This window comes from Pseudopipra pipra, chromosome 1 (assembly GCF_036250125.1).
Source record: "Pseudopipra pipra isolate bDixPip1 chromosome 1, bDixPip1.hap1, whole genome shotgun sequence".
Classification (NCBI taxonomy): Eukaryota; Metazoa; Chordata; class Aves; order Passeriformes; family Pipridae; genus Pseudopipra; species Pseudopipra pipra.
This window is the reverse complement of record NC_087549.1, coordinates 19722888-19740096: the sequence shown is the minus strand read 5'-3', so window position 1 is coordinate 19740096 and position 17209 is coordinate 19722888. Positions and strand designations below refer to the sequence as shown.

General features: G+C 41.0%; 1 protein-coding gene and 1 long non-coding RNA gene across 3 annotated transcripts in view; one reads left to right on the top strand and one right to left on the bottom strand.

Annotated features, from left to right (window-relative positions):
• LRP12 (LDL receptor related protein 12) overlaps positions 1–6454 on the bottom strand; it is a 47874-nt gene extending 41420 nt beyond the window's left edge. For both annotated transcript variants that reach the window (XM_064646921.1, XM_064646930.1), the window contains exon 1: positions 6199–6454. In XM_064646921.1, coding sequence (XP_064502991.1) covers positions 6199–6277 — 79 coding nt within the window. In that variant the 5' untranslated portion in view covers positions 6278–6454. The remainder of the gene's footprint in view (positions 1–6198) is intronic.
• A 2034-nt stretch (positions 6455–8488) lies between these two features.
• LOC135410334 (uncharacterized) lies at positions 8489–11053 on the top strand. Its single transcript, XR_010428632.1, has 2 exons — positions 8489–8861; positions 10465–11053. It is a non-coding gene; the product is annotated as an uncharacterized LOC135410334 (long non-coding RNA).
• The last annotated feature ends 6156 nt before the right edge of the window (positions 11054–17209 follow it).

The following is a 17209-nucleotide window of genomic DNA, read 5'->3' as shown; positions in this document are numbered from 1 at the left end:
AGTTCACTTCCATTGCTTTGCGGAATTTATATTTTACTAAGGGTGGGCAAGTTCAGCTTTCTTGCACAACAAAAATTTCCATAACCAACTGAAGGTATCTGGGAAAGTACTGAAAACTCACAAGATGCTTAAGTGAAAAGAAAGACCATCTTATGACAACTCAAGGTACTAAACTAAATGGTTTTGTGTGACTCCCTTCCCCCCACTTCTAAATATGGTCTACTTGTAAGCTTTCTTAATTTTGGGGAGGCTCCTACTTTTGCTTGCTAACTTCCTGACTAGTTCCAGAAAGTTGTTCCTCACAAAACAGTTGAGAAAGCTATACATAAATTCCCTCATAACCTAAAATTCAGAGTATCAAATAGAACAGAAGTGAAAAAAAAATCTAACAGATAGCTACTAACTAAGCTAGCCTTGACAAAAAGTCACCATCAAAGTGTTAACAATGTAGCAAAAGTTATAGTACATCCAAATTTAAAGTATCCGTCCAGAGAAATAAGTCTGACCCGCAATTGAGATTACTGCTTTTTAAGTATGTGCACTGATCTGTCAATTATGCAGAATTTAGTTGTTTTAACTTAGATACAAGAATCAACACTATATATTTCAATGCAAATGTAAAGCTTCCCGTACTGAAGCATCGGTGAAGTAACAACTGCAGCAAAAAAATCAAGTGTAGGAAACAAAAAAGATCATAGTCAGCACAACACAATTCTTCAGACTATGGTATCATACAGCTGGCTATAAATCACTTTGAGCATTTATTTCTAGTGAGGGGATAAACACAAGGAATCAGATCTACAACCAATTTCCATAGTATCAAATGCACTGGTACCCAGCATTTTCTTACAGCCATGTAAACTACAGAGGTTGAATTTTGCTGACCAAAGGACACCTCAGTAACAACCAGTACTGCAAAATGTTACAGCTAGTAATTTTGAAATACATACAAGCCAAAATCATCCCAGGCTGTCAACAAATCCCACTCTTTCAATTACTGCCTAGCTAGATGTCTCAGCTGTTCCAGCATTTAACATAATTATTAACTATCTGGGACAGTATAAATGGAACACTAAAACTAGAAAATGCAGAGACATCTAAGAAAGCAAAACCACACTTTACACTGTACAAATAAAACTCATGAATTTTTAAAAAACTGTAAGGAAATTAGTGAATTATACTTAATGAGCATGGAAATAATGTCTACAACTTGGGAAACTGAGGTATATGGTAAAAGATAAATGATGTGAGAAGGAATGTACCAAAGACATTAAGTTTAAAATTCTGAGATCTGTTAACAAACTATAAGAATGACCATAATTAAAGTTTTAGCCAGGCCAAGTATAAAATGATAATATTTAGGGCTTACTTGAAAATAATACCCATATAGTTTACATCTATTTGAGACTGAAACTGGAGTGACTAAAGTAAACAGATTCACCTGTAGAGCCTTTCCAACACTAACAGAACAGAGCTCTTCCTCTCCTAGCAATGACAGAAACAGATGAAAAAGCCATGCTAATTACACGCTTTGCTCTGATGACAGGAATGGAGTCAGATGGCTTTTGTCCTGATTCTAGTTACAAGTAGGTCTTTGCTCTTCCTATGGATGACAAAGTTCTCATTTAGTGCATAATAACAATCACACCAACTACCTTAGACTCAATTTTCAAATTCTTTTTGCTACAAGGTTGTCTTGGATGTGGGTTTTCTTCTTCTCCCCTCAAAGGAACATTGCTTTGCATATTGTCCACATGAGCTCACAGATACTTTGACTACAGACCTAATTGTGGCTCTGAACAGCCAGTTGAATATGCATGTACTTGTACGAGTTGACATATGACCAACTTACATACAGTACAAATTTCTATGGCATTAAAATTAGGACATTTTCACTTCAAGGACTACAAAACTGTTCTAATAAATTAAATGCAGTGGTTTTGCCGACAATATTATTTACAGCTTAGCAAAATAAATCTGTTCACAAAAGTGGCACTAAAGACTGGCATTCAGGAGCTTAAAATACAATAATTTATTAAGCCAAGCCATTCCATTAGGACAGTCTGTTCTGGCTTCAGAGTTCAACTTCTTTAGAAAATTAAATAAACTGTCTGGCAGACCTTATTTGCTTACATGATTCAGGCTATTATTTCAAACAAGGTGAATGGATCCAAAGAACTATTTATTGTTCCTCATCTCATACAATCATTAGCAAACTGACATGCAAGTAAAATTCAGGTCCTGACCAGTGAACTTTTATGACAATTTTACCCGTCTTACCTAAAACTAAATGAACAATGAATTATATATATATGTTCCTGTTATAATCTCAAATAACATCCGTTCTACGGAAACGTGGAATGATTCTAATCCATAACCAAGTCTTTTAAAGCTTATATAAATGTAGTATTTTTTTTAAAAAGGACGAAATAATGACCGTAGCACTGCTGTCTCAGTAGTCCAACATACAATATAGTTTCCACCACAATTTTTGTGAATAATAATTTTCTGACCTCCCCCGATGTTTCTCAGCCATTAGTCCTTCAAAGGGTACTCACTAAAGCCAAAACAACACCGGAGATAAGGACAATTAACACTGATCTCTATCTGCCCCCACTTCTACCCTTGAACTCTTTTAGTCTCCCTGTCCTACTACTGTAAGTATTTCTCTTTGATGCACCTTTACATCTGGTGAAGCCGGAAGCAGGGAGATTTACCTACTGTACCACTGCACTGACTACTGCCAACTGTACAGAACTCTGTTAAAGTTTCCTGTAGTCTTCTGTTCAGTGGGAAAGAAATTCAAATTAATTATCAGGGCAACAAGTGTAGTTAAGACTATAAAAAATTTGAATTGCCATTAACCTGAAGAAGCCAAATGCCCATGCTTCTAGACTCCATTCCAAAGGAAGGCAAGTCCCAGTTTTTGCAGTGTGCCACCTCAGAGACTTTTCATAGCTCAACGTGTGCTCTGGAACACCAATCCCTCCCAAGCCGGTCCTGAAAATGCTGCATTACAGTACCAGTAAGATATAAACTATTATTCTGCCACGAGTGAAATAAAAATCAAACAAAAGGGTAACATTAGAAATTCAGTTCTCTAATCTAAACTCATGTTTTAACAAGAAAACAAGTAAGATAACCATCCTTGAAGTATTTAAAAGATGTGTAGATATGTTGTTTAGGGACATGGTTTAGTGATAGACTTAGTAGTGCTAGGATTACAGTTGGACTCAATGATCTTTAAGGTCTTTTCTAACCTACATGATTCTATGATTCCAAGATTCACTTGATTTCCAATTTTTCAATCATGGAACTTTGGTTTGAAAAACACTGCCCTCAAGAACAGGACTAATTTCTCAAATTACATTTTTCCCCCTAAAAAATTACTTTGCAGCACATATGATTCTGTTTTGAACTCAGATAACTGTTAGAGCCTTTGAGATAAGAACAAATATCTTCATATTTGTACCAGTACAAGCTATGCCGGGATTATGTAGAGAAATATACAATCAATTATTTCTTGGATATAAAACTCTCAAGCCAACACGAAAGCCAGAAATATAAAACAAAAAATACCATTACCCAATGCTCTACCAAGCTATAATTCTTGTTAGTCAGTGCTATTCCAATATTTCACTCATCAGTATTCCTCCTTCTCAAATTTTTATAATTATAGTCATCATCATCAGGAAGGTTTGAAAAATTCACTAACCACAGGGAAACAGAGGAACATTCTCTGGAGAGCTCAATGCCCACATAACAACCTTGGTGAATTTAGTATTTTAATTAGTGGAAAATTCTAGATATTTCAGCTGTGCAACTGCATAATGGAAGGCAACCAGACTGATGCACCATTGCTTTTCCAAGCATGCATTTACCTTGGGCATTGTCTACAGCATTCAAAGCCTTATCATAATGATATCTGCAAGGCTCTGCTCAGGATCAGCATCACAGTCCAGAGCTCTGCTGACAGTAATGTCTTGTTCAGACTCATGCCAATAGTAAATTAGTTTAGTTTCAAGAGCTAAAAGCAGTTGTACAGGAAGGTAAAATGTTTTAATGAGGCATAGTTCCCAGTCCCACTTCCTTCTCCCAAAAGAAATAAACAGGAGAAATCAAAATGAAAACTAGGGAAAGGGCAGTACTACACGGTGAATGCTTTTGATGCTCTGGCCTGGGGAGGAGGAGAAAGTTCCTTTCCTTTGAGCAGTGAAACTGGTCAGAACTTCAGACATTTGTAACAAAAAGTGTTAGGAGAAACTAATCCAACTAATCCCTCATGAGGATGAGGCGGTATAGCATGCTGATCAAAATCAAAAGCAGCTTGTCTTTCCTGGCAATGGCAATAAAGGATGGCGATGCATTTCTCTGCAAGGCAAAAGAAAATTATAGAGCCTTCTTGGCTGAACTTTGGAAAGTCTTGATTAAAAGTCTATCAAAAATGTTATTCAGCAAGAATTTTATTTGGTTGTTTTTTCTCTAACTAAAGATTGTGCTTATGATTTAAATTTTTATAAGGGAAATACTGGCAATAACACCTAAGTTACAGCATCACAATTTGAAACTATCTACTTAGGTCAGGCTGATGAGGGATATCACAATTATCATTTTGACTTTTTACTTTGATTCAGCAACAAGTATAATAAAGTTAGCACACAGAGTTTGTTAAAAAAAAGTTTGCACAGAAATTAAATTTCTCAAGTACATAAAGTATGCAAACACAAGAACAGCTTAATATATCCAAATGAGATTTCTGCTACCACTTTTTGCTCTACCATTAGCCAATTCCTTTATAGCTGTGCTTGCAATGTAGCTTTTCACACGAAACTCTTTTGCTTCACTTTGTATGCATTTAAAAGACTGGTCAGTACCTTCTGTTGTTCGTGCAAGTAGGCCCCCCAAAAATTAAACTTTCCCAGAGTAGCTATTCAGTTGCAGGTACTGGCATATCTGTAGCTCTGTTTGAAGAAGCCTACCTTACTTTTCTACTCACGTAAATATAAAATGGGAAATGCTCTTACAAATTTCTGTGGTATGTCTACACTTTGGATTGATTGAGTTTGGACTGATTGTTGCAGCACAGGCATGTGCTGGACAAAGCACTTGGCACAGACAAATCTGAAATATCTTGATGTTCCAGACTCAAGTTTGTTTTCCTAAAGAGTAAAAGAGATTCCAATTTCAGATGCTCAATCACGTGTTAAAGGCAAAGGCATCTACTTCAGCAACTGAAGCAGGGCCCAGGTCACTGTCCTGCTCAGGGCAAGGCACGTACCCAGTGCTGTACCAAAGGCTACTTCTCCCGCCGGAGGCCCATGGACACAACCCACGCTCGACTTCATAAAACAAACACAACTCCCTGAGAAAACATGAAACGACACTCCTTGTCAAGTATCTGCGTTTTGATCTATCATGTGTTACTGGGCCACCAGCATATTGCAAAAACCAACCTCAGTACGTTGCCTAACACATTTGCACAAACATTTTTCATTAGTAGCTCTGTTTAAAGACGTGTTTATACTCAGGGATGAAATGCCATTCCGGTATGAGCTGCAGACAGGCTGAGCCGAAGCAAAGGTCCCCGGAAGGGCTTCCAGGCCTGTGCTGATGTGTCACAAACTCATCACCCAGCGCCGGCCCCCGGCCCAGACGGGCCGCCCTGCCCCCGACACCAGGCCGGACGTGGAACATCTCCCAAGCATCCAACCCCATTATCCACAGGCAGCGACTACTCGTGACTCAGAGGATTTGGGGCTGGTTTGTTTGCGCGGCCCGGCGCCAACTCCGGAGTTCCCGGCAGCGCACATCTGCGGGAGAGCTGGGCCAAGCCCCGGAACCCCGGCCCCAGTTTTGAGGACTTCCCTGAGGAGATTTCCGCCCGCCCCCACAGCTAATAAATAAATAGATAGATAGATAGGTAGGTAGATAACACACAAAAACCTCTAAACCAAACAAAACAAAGCAAAAAAACCTCGAGCGAGTTCTGGAGCAGTTAAGCTCGGAGGGGGAAACGGGGCTGTGCGCGGAGAAGGGGAAGTCTGGCGGACCCCAGCGGGGCCCGGCGGCGGTGCCGGGCGGTCCCAGGCCCCCCGCCGAGCCCGGCCGGGAGAAAGGCCGCTTTGTTCCCCCTCCCCGCGGCCGCCTCCCGGCCCACGACACGGAGGCGGGCGGGCGGCGTCACTGCCCGGTACCTACCACAGCAGGAGGCGACGAGGAGCAGGAGCTGCGCTGACCTCCAAGCCGGGGACCCCTCTGCGCTCCCCCAAGGGGCCATAACACCCGCCCGCAGCGAGGCGGCGCGGAGCCGGACCCGCCACCGCCGCGCCCGCGACACGGAGCCGGAGCTGCTGCCACAGGAGGGGCCGGCGGCGCCTCGCCCCTTCACCCGCCGGAGCGGCCTCCTCGGGGAGCGCTAACGGCGCGCACGGCCCGGCCGCCCGGCTGCCCACGGAGCCATGAGCCGCCCCCGCCGCCGGCCTCGGCCGCCCGCCCCCCGCGCCGCTTCCGCCGCCCGGCTGCGCCCGCCGCGCCTGCGCACTGCCCGCACGAGCGCGTGGGGCCGCTCCCGGCAGCCGCGGGCCGGGGCGGAGCGGGGCCCCCAGACGGCAGGGGCGGCCCCGGGGGCGGGCCCGGCTCCGCTCCGCCCCAGTGCCGCCACAGCACCGCCCTGGCACCGCCACAGCACCGCCCTGGTACCGTCACGGCACCGTCCCGCAGGTGCCTCCTCCTCCTCCGCCGGCACCGCCTCCGTCTCGTTTCTCTCCGTCGCCGCCAGGTTTCGGCACGGCCCGCCCCGTCCCGGCAGCCGCCACCACCAGCCGGAGCTGGGGACACGTCCAGAGCAGGGAGGGTGGATCTCCCGGCGGAGCAGCCGGAATTTCGGGCTCGCACAGGATAACCGAGTGGGTGTTTCAGTGCCCTGGCTCTCCGCCCCGAGTAGAACTGCCTGAAACCAAACCCAGTCTGTAAAGCACAGAGACACGCTGGCAGCTGGCGGCTGTTGTGCTTCTGATCTCCAAATCTGCGTTTCTGCAGTGAGACTGAACAATTACCGTGGGAGCGCAAAAGCGTAACTCCTGTAGATGGAAAATTATGGACCCCATAGAAATTCCTTGTGACACTTCCTGTTCAATTACGATGGCTCGTCTTTCACCCTTTAATGGCACCGTTTTCCGGTTGCACAATTATCTATTGTCAAAAGCAAGTGGGATTCACAGCACAACTTCTATATTTAGCTTTAATTTTGCAGTGCCTGTTGCAGACTGTGAGAAGTGTTTATTGCCCCTGTTGTGCTAGAACCATTTGTTTGGAAAAACAGAAGTATTACAGTTCCCTAGAAAAGCAAAAGTTACATTGGTAGGGCACTGTAGCTGCGCCCTGAAAACAGATGTGTTGAATTGGACCAGAGTTCTTGCTCCACAAATGCTGATTGCTATGGGGAGCGCTCTATGCTATTTCTCCTCACTCCTCTCATTTTTTTCATAGAATCATAAAATCATTTAGGTTAGAAAAGACCCTTAAAATCGTTGAGTTCAACCATAAACATAACAATACCAAGTCCACTAAACCATGTCCACAAGAGCCACATCTGTACCTCTTGTAAATACCTCCAGGAATGGTGACTCAACCACTTCCCTGGGCAGCCTGTTCCAGTGGTTGACAATCCTTTCTGTGAGGAAATGTTTCCTAATATCCAATAACCTCCCCTGTCACAACTTGAGGGCATTTCCTTTCATTTGTTGTTCTCTGATTTATCCCACAGTTATTTCCGATTGCCCATCTATTTGGGAAGAAAGATAAGTATATTGGGAGGATGTCTCTTTTGGAAGGGAGTAGAGGTTTATTTAAGGATAAGCATCTGGATGAAGATTCAGCATTTATAATAGTCAGAAAAGAAGGACTGTAAACCAGACAAGCATGAATGCTTTCCAGCTCTGGGGAGTTGTAGTCCAGAAACACCCTGTACTAGAGTCACTATCATTAAGTTTAACAATATTCAATGGTTAGTCTTCAGTAAATTTGTCCAATCACAGTTTGAACCTATGAGGGGTGTGACTGTTCACCTCTCCAAAGCCATGAGTATGCACACAAAATCAACACTTCAAGGAAGAAGAAAACACAACCTTCATTTATATGTTTGTCATAGGTTGAGATTGGCCCCCCTCTGAGAGTCGGGGGGGGCTCAGAGGTGATTGGGTGCCAGGGCAGTGTTCCCTGGAGAGCCAATCACCATTCATATTGTTTGCTTCTGCTCAAAATCATATATATACAGCACTGGAAGCTGTTGGCAGTCTTGGTGTTGTGCTGTTGGTGTCTGCTGCGTGTAGTGGAGAAGGCCAGAGGGTGGCTGGGCTCCCTCTGCCTTCCCTCCGGGGCGGGGGAGAGGGGAGCCCTGCGGCCCCCCCAAATCTGCCTGGGCTGGAGTTGGAGGCAGCATTTGGAGTGTGTGCTGGGAAGGAAGAGATTCACAGCACCTGAGGTAAGAGGGAGGAGGCTAAGCCCTCTTTCCCCCCCTCCCCCCACACCTGCAGTACGCTTGGGACAGTGTATAACTGGACCGAACTCTGCCTGTGGCCAAGGCTAGGGGGCTTTTTCCCCCCTCACTGCATTAAGACTGGTGGGAGGTGGATTTTAAGGCTCAGCATTTAAGCAGACCCAATGGGATGGGCTGCTGACGAAACAGCTCGGAGCTAGGGAAAGGAATCCCAGGCAAAATTGGAGATGGACCGAAGAGAGGCTCGGAGGATGTCTCTACCGTGATCTAAACGGAGGACAGCCGAAAACCCGAGGAGGAATCAACATTCCAGGACACGGACGCTTGATAAGCTAAACTACACTGCAGCAGCCTATGAACCGAGGTATGAGACTGGGAGAGAGAGATCACACAGCAGAAATGACACAGAACCGAGGAGAAAGGACTTAAAGCTATCTTCTTGGACTTCGTGAGGAGGAAAAACTGCAATAAACAGCTGGAACTTAGTGAGAGGGGAGCGTTTGGGCCCAGAACACTCCCATGAGAGAGACTGCGTTACATATCAGCCTTGAAAGGCTGCTCCTGGACTAAAGTTAAAGGGAGGAGCTTAAAAGGACTGATAGAAATGTAATATATATATATAGCTGCTTTTAGTTTGTACAGTATATTTATTTGGGTAAATAAATGTATATACTTCCCCCTTCGCCTGTAGAAGCTTCCGGCCTGAAAGTTTCTCTCTGGTGTTAGGATAAATTGTGGGAAGGGGTGGGGAAGCCTGGAAATTGAATTTTGGATTTCTAATGTGGCTCAAACTGCCACAACGTTTATACAAATAATTAAAGCTTTCACAACAGCTTAGCCAACAACTTTTTTTCATTTGTTTCTGCTTGCAAGACTAACCAACTTCTTCAGTGAAACCTCAGGTGCCCTTTTTTTCACGCACTGGATCCCATTCCTCTTTTTGTTTTTAATTATTAACAATGGGATACTGGATGAATGCTCAGGAAGTCTTGTCTGTAGCTACTGAGAGAAGCATTACTGGTTATATGAAGACACCACATAGAGCCTATGAACACACAGGGACTTCTAACCCTCCCACAGTAATTACAGCTGTAATGGAGAGACGTAAAATGATTCTCTTTCCATAGATTTTTGTTGCAATGCAAAGAAGACAACACTAATTATAATTTCAGATTAAATGCTATTCCAAACAACCCAAATATTTCTATTGGCGAAACTACTTTCAATCACTTGCACAAACAAGTGGTCACCCTTTACCATGTACCCAGGTTGAGTGTTCATGGCAGAGAGCAAAGCATCAACTCCTGGCATCACAGGCTTAATTTCAACATTCTTCTCAAAGACGACGAGTGAAGGATGATATGCAAAAGAGTCCTGTTTCAGTACTAAATGAGCTTGGCAAGCAAAAGGTGAGATACTGAAGTGATGATCCAAAGAAAAAAACCTCTGCAGGAGCAGTTTTTCTGCATATGAGATGAGCTGGATCTTGTAAGTCCAGGGAAGAGAATATGTTAGTAGTCTGGATAAGACACTCAGGATGTCAAGCACCATCTTCTCATGTAACACCCTTAGAAACTTCACCAGATATAGCAAAGTTTCCTGAGTAAAAAGTTGTGGGGTTTTTGTGGTTTTTTTCTTTTTTTTTTTGGGTTGTTGTTTATTTGGTTGGGTTTTTTGGTTGATTTTTTTTTTTGTTTTCTTTTTTTTTGCTGCTACTGTTGGTCTTTGCTGAGAGTTTTCTTAATCTCTTTAGTGTTTGGGGAGGAGAATATTGTTACTACTATGCCTGAATAGTACATTGTAAATCATATACATAATTTTACATACATGAAATTCTAATCATGACTGCATTTTTTGTTTGGTGGTTTTTCTTTACTCTTATCTGAAGATGACTAATAAAACTTTATTAGTGGGAATCATTTTAAAAAGACACAGAAGTTGATGGCGTCTTTCTTTTGTATTTGAAGGCAGATGAAGATAAAACATCCTGACAATGCACACATGCTTCACCTCGAACCAAACCAAGATTGTTGTAACAGTTTGTCGCTCCTCTGTCTGATGCTCAAGGTTGGCACATGAAGTTACTGAAGCAGCTTCAGCAAGAATTACCAGGCACTCAGTGACAATATCAGCATATGATTTTTTTCCTCCTGTGATATTCCTTTCAGCATTGTTTTCTTTTTAATGATCGGTTGATTATTATCACTTCAGCTTTACTTCACTGCCTGCTGCACACATTTTCTTCTTGTCATCCTTGCTCTTCTTTTTTTTCTCTTTCTCATCAGTTCTCCCTTTCATCACTTCAGAGTATGCTGTTAGCAAATGCCACCCACAGATTTAACAACAATTTTATGGCCCATTGTAAAACTAGTCCACATTTCATTCTTTTCTCATTATTTGTGCTCTGACCATGTGTAAAAGGGGAGACAATCTTACAGTGTCTCTCTGATGCCACGTCCTGGATGGAACCTCTGAGAATCATTTTAATACACAATGAGGATAATTTAAGATGTTGACTAGATCTCAACTAAATAAAGTAACAGCATTTTTCCTTTACCAATCTCATTGTTTTCTGTCCCATAACTTCCTTTCACATGAGGTCATAAGAAATGTTACTATATTCAGTACCAGTATTTAATTTTTGGTGAGACCTCTACCACATCTGAATTTACTTGACCTGTTTTTTTGCAGAAGCCAAGTACTTACTTTATCATAAGAAGGCCATCAGTGGAATTCTAAATTTTCTTATTTTGTTATATTAGTTTTCAAAATCAATTATTTATAAACATAAAGCATAAATATAGGCAGCAGAGGAGGTAAATTTCTCTTCTAGACTTGTATTTATTTTGCAGCACAACCTATGAAGACTGGGACAAAAATTACTTGTGCCACCTATTGAGTGATTTATTTTTTTTAATAAACAGTTGTTTGCTCAGCAGTTGTCTAAAGGGTGCTAGTAAACTAGATTTTTGTTCTACAGTAATTTTAATACTAGACCCCAGTTACTTCAAATCTAGAGTACCCTACATAATTTTACTTCAAAATGATGAAAGACAGTAGAAGATGTTGTCAGAAATGTCTGGATCAAGGCCATTGTGCTAAAAATACATAGCATACATCAGAATCTGCTTACATTGTGCTGCTGTACGTATTAGTATTGCTTTTGCATGCTGGAGGAAATATATCAAATGTGGTAAGTCATCATTTATTTCCTTGGTGTTTATTATTAGTATTTTTGTGCGGTCTAGAGGTCAGTCAAGAGTAGGGTCCCATTTCGCTAAGGAGTGTGCAAACATAGGACATGCTGTGCATTGTGCAGTGGAAAACAGTCCAAATATAGCTCAGTTAACTGCAAATGGAATATGCCTGGAGACAGTGGCAGTGTAGCTGCATCCTTGTAGCTTGCACCTCCAAACTAATTTTGTAGGGCATATTAGTTTAAGCACCATGCTCCACCAGCTGCTTCTGGGATTCACGTTAGTTTCTTCAAACTGCTGCAGAGCCCTTCCAGTAAGTCACTGCTTTTTTTCCATGCTTTGTCCCCTGAGGACCTATTTGTAGGCAATTTGTAAGCTCTTTGCCTAAATCTAAACAGAATAACTGGTTCCCCAGGAGGAGAAAGGGATTTGTGTGCAAACAAGTTTTAAGAAGTGCCTACAAAGTTTGTTACCTCAATTAAAAGTAATTCATATTCAAATGTAATAGTAGTAATTTTTTTAGTCATCCAAATCTGGACTGTCTCAACTCATTTATGTTCATCTGACTGTTCATATTAAATCATGAGTTGTAGTCACAGGCTCAGTAGTTTATCTGACAATAATAGCACTTCTGTCATATGGTACATGAATTGCTATTGCCTAACTTTGTAGTTTTAGACATTTCTGGAAATGCTGCCCAAGATTGTTCATTTATTAAAGTACAATGCTGCTCTTCCAAGGGCAGTCAAACAGAAGTAACTTCAATTTGGAATAACCAGGTAACAAAAGCGTGCCCTAATTCAGTCTACAATTACACTGTGTAACATGTGGCTTACATAAGTTCCTACAACAGGATAACACCACTGGTATTAAAACTGCTTTTGTTCTTTCCTTACTGTTAACTAAAACTGCTTAACCCTTACTGTGGTGATGGGGTCCCAGACGGCAGGCAAAAATCAACAAGTATGGTGATATATTCATTCCTCTGCTTCCTTCCTGAATAACAGCCCCAGAAGTGGCTTAAGAACCGTTATATTAGCAAAATAACCGTTATTTTCCTACAAGATTTACACTGCACTTGATAAACATCAGTGGTTATCTAAAGTGGTTGAACAGTATAAGAGGATAGAAGAGAATCTAAGTCTATAGTCACACTGCATCTCAGAAGAAAATTTAGTCTTTCACTCCAATCATTAGAGACCTATGGCTGCTTTTAGCAGCTGTTCTCTTCCTTTTGGATTTATCTTCTCAGAATTAAAGAACAGCATCTTCTTGTTGATACCTGGAAGAAACTTCTATCACTGAAATTCCTATTTGATTTTTACATATTACTATATAAAACATAATAAACCCATAGGAAAAGCCTGAGTCTGTAAAAACAATGTATTTATATGTGAAGATATTTGTATAAAGCTTTCAAATATTTTTTTACTAATTATCCAATCACAGAAAGAACACAACTGTTCAGGTGATTCATGGATAGAATTAAGAACTAAACTATTATTATATTAATTTTAGAGCAAACCCAAAGACCAAAGAAAAGAGAAAGGCAAAAACCCCTCAATATGCCAAAAGAAAGAAAAAGCCAAGACAAAAGACTTCCTGATTGCAAAGAAAACAAAAAAATTTCTTCAATACTAATAGAACATTTCATGAGCAGTTTTCTAAACCTAAGAGGCTAATTAGTTAGTGTGGAAGGAGCTATTAAAAAGCCTATAGGGTTTTCTTTTGTGGATTTTTTTCATTTTTAAAATTAAATTTATTTTTTCTTACACACAATTTTTGAAGCAATTATCTTTTCAAGCTCCATACTGACACTAGTAATATTCTTGATTTTTAATTAGGTTAAATTAGAACCTCCTTTATCTGGCCTGCACATGCACATTATGTCCCCACTGGTCATTAAGGCAGAAACAGCACAAAGTCTGAAGTAGTGAACTAATTCCAAAGTACAGCAGTTGGGAGTTTACTGGAGTTACTAAAGTTTGAAGCAGCAGAATGTACTTTTATAGCAGTAATTATGTTCTGCATGTCGACAGGTCTGGAGGAAAAGGCAACCGATGTAATGTGTTAATATTTTGCCCAAATAGATTTTTTAATCTTGTTGAGTGCAGCTAATCTTTAATCACAATTCCAGATCATCTATTTGTACTATGCACCCATAACCTCCAAGGGGAAGACTTTGAGTCAGAGAGAAGGATTCCAGTCACATGAGTCCTCACCAAAGAAAGCTGCTAGAGTGAGTCCAGGGAAGGAGGATGAAGATGATCAGAGGGCTGGAGCAACTCTCCTATGAAGACAAGCTGAGAGAGTTGAGGTTGTTTAGTCTGGAGAAGAGAAAGCTCCAGGGTGACCTTAGAGCAGCCTTCCAGTACCCAAATCACAAGAATCATCAAGTGAAACTCTTAAGTGAATGGCCCATACAAGGATGGAACCTGTAACCTTGGTGTTATTAACACCGTGCTCTAACCACCTCCTTCCTTAATGGATGCTAAAACTGATGCAAACAATTCTCCAGGACCAAGAATGAATGCTTTGTTTTTCTTACATGATAGAAATTAGAATATTGCTGTTTTTAAAATTCTTAACAGATTTGTTTGGCTTAGCAATACCTAATGCCATTTCATAGATGTGATTTACGATTTGAAGAAAACTATGGGGTCTAAACTCATAGAGGTGATCATGAGTACTCTGTAGGAAAGCCAATAGCTTTAAAGGGAGGAACCCCTAGAGGAGCTGGATGTTCAAAGTGGGATTATATTACTTCAGTCTTACTCATCCTTTCCATTGTTCCAACCAGTGGAAACTATCCTTCAAATTCATAATTTGGCTCTTAATGCACAACTGAACTGGATTTGGCAAGAACTCCAGTCTTAAATCCAAAAGCAGTAATGTCTCATAGGTAAAGGTTCATGAGAACTGTGAGTCAGATAATCTAACTAACTATAGTAAAACCTTAACATAAGCCACAGAATAGTCAGGGTTACAAGAGAGGGCTTCTAAGAACTCTCAAGCTGTTAAATGCAGACACAGCAACTGACAGCTACTGGCTTGAGCAAAAGCATTCCAAGGCATACTTCACTTTTCTACCTAAACTTTTGAACATGACAGTTCCTCTGTCAAAGGTCCAAATTTATCGTAGACACATACACACTTGTGTGTGTATATATATATACACGCATATATATTAAAAAAAGACACTCAATAAGACTTTGTATATGACTCAACTCATAAAACTTGGCAATACAGTCATATGCTCACCTATGAAAGCTAAGACATAAATCATGTGGTAATATGTCAAGAGTGCCAGGGATTTACAAAGCTCTGGAAGTCCCCAAGATGAACACAAACTTTTTAGTTCTGAAGTACGTGTAAAATATGCATGTAAATTAGAACTCAAAGCAAATTTAATTTTTTAGTTTGTTTCCATTTACAAAGGTATTTCATAGACCATTCTAGTCTACTCCAACAAAACTACCTTTATTTGAAATCTAATATACAAACTTTCCCTTATTTGTAGAAGCAAACCTGTATTAAACTGCACAAAAGACAGAGTAAGTGCATTTCAAGACTTTGTGCATACTCCTGAATGTGTACATTAGTAGACTCAAGTAATATAAATTAAAATAAACTTTCCTGAGTTTAATAATTCAGTATTTTAATTGGACTTTGTGTCAGGGTGATATCCTGTAGTGAAGAAAGATGTCTTACATTTTTATTTTAGCATTTGTCCATCTTTTAATAAAATTGCAAGAAAATGTGAAAGGAAGATTAAGATTATGACATTCACATTCTGTCACCTATTCTTCAGAGAACATACCAGCAGTACATTTTACATCTAGTCATTAGAGCTACAGGAGTAAATTAAAGCCTGAATGTCTCAATCCCATTTGCATCTTTCAGTGCATCTGCCGTGAGTGACAGTGGGAGATCCACAGCAAAAGAGACATCCTCATATTCCCTGTTCCCCTGTATGTATAGAGATCAGTGGGTTACAATTAGCATGATCATTTGGAGAAGCATTTCAATTTACCAAAAATACATGAGACTGGACTCAGTTGTTTTACATTTTAGTTCTTCACTATGCTGGGCTGTTTTGCACTTCATTTTTCCCTTTCAAGCTTTAGTCCTACTGTGTTATGCTGCTTATTTATTGAAATGAAGTTTTCAATATATTCCTGTCAGCCTTGTAGAAGGCTTTGGCACACTCCAAGCGAACAGTAGCACAATAAAACTGAAATATTTTTGTGGCAATATTCAGAGACTTTTGAGCTACAGGCTGTATCATGAACTGCAGGAATTAGCATTGTTTCACAAAGCGAATGAAGCTCCACTAATATCAGATTTTTCTCACTCTTGCATCAAGCTTCAAATTTTCTGTTTCTGAAAAGTTCAAGCATTTGATGAAGTTTCACTTGTCTGCAAACAGACATCTGGCTTTTTCTCCCCACTGGAAAAAAGTGATAGCAGCTAATAGACAAAGGCTTTTGTTTGTTTACTACAGAACAGCTGCTCCTAATCTACCTTGGACTTGCACTGGTATTGCAGTATCAAGGAGGATGTAAGCAAACAAACATGAGGACAATGAGATCCTGAAGGGCAGATTTCCAGCACCAGAAAACCCAGTAGTAGTGGATTCAGATGCAATCTGATGCAATAGCAATGTACTTCACTGCAGTCATTTATTATATTGTCCTTTAGCTCCAAATGTGCAGAATAGTTTTCTACTGAGTCTGCATAATTGCATTGCAGGAGATATCTGGGACTCCTGGAAATGCTGGCAGCTGGGATCATTTTCATCTGAACTAGCATGTGAGGCTCTTAAAATTCAGAAAGACATTTTGTTATTTTTCACAGTTACTTGTTTATTCATGACTGTCCAGGGCCAAAAGGTAAAGACACAGGCTCTGCCAGTAATAAACCCTCCATCACTATCTGCAATCCTGTTCCTGATGACTGACCTGTGTCACAGAAAGCCAGCTAGCTGACACTGCAGCACCTGTCTCTCATTTTAGTCCACTGTGTGCCCTCCCCCACCTCCTTATTCATCACAGATCTAGAGCTGGATGGATAAAAATTGAGGGAAAGCCAATATTTCCTTACACTTAATCTGTGTGTCCAGAGACAGTATAGTCTGTGGCCATGCTGTTAATCTCTAAATCCCCTATACAGATAAAGCTTTCTAGAGAAGCTGCTGCAGACACCAAGGAGAAGATAAAACTCACTTGGTTGCTTCCTTGGAAGACTTCAACTTCCTAGCCTGAATGTGGACATAAAGTGCAGGAACAAATCCCTGTCTTGGTTGAGTAATTTCTTCCTGTAGGAGGAGATAAAACCTGCTGAAAATAGGGACAGAACTATAAAACTTCATTCTAGCAATCTGAGGCATCAAGAAACCTATCAAGACAAGCTCCAACGCGGCTGCTCTTTGGCTGTTTGCAGCAAACATGCTGGTTTTCCTGGCCAGGCTCAGTACAGACATGGCACTTGTTGCTCTAAAGATTAAAGAGTCCTT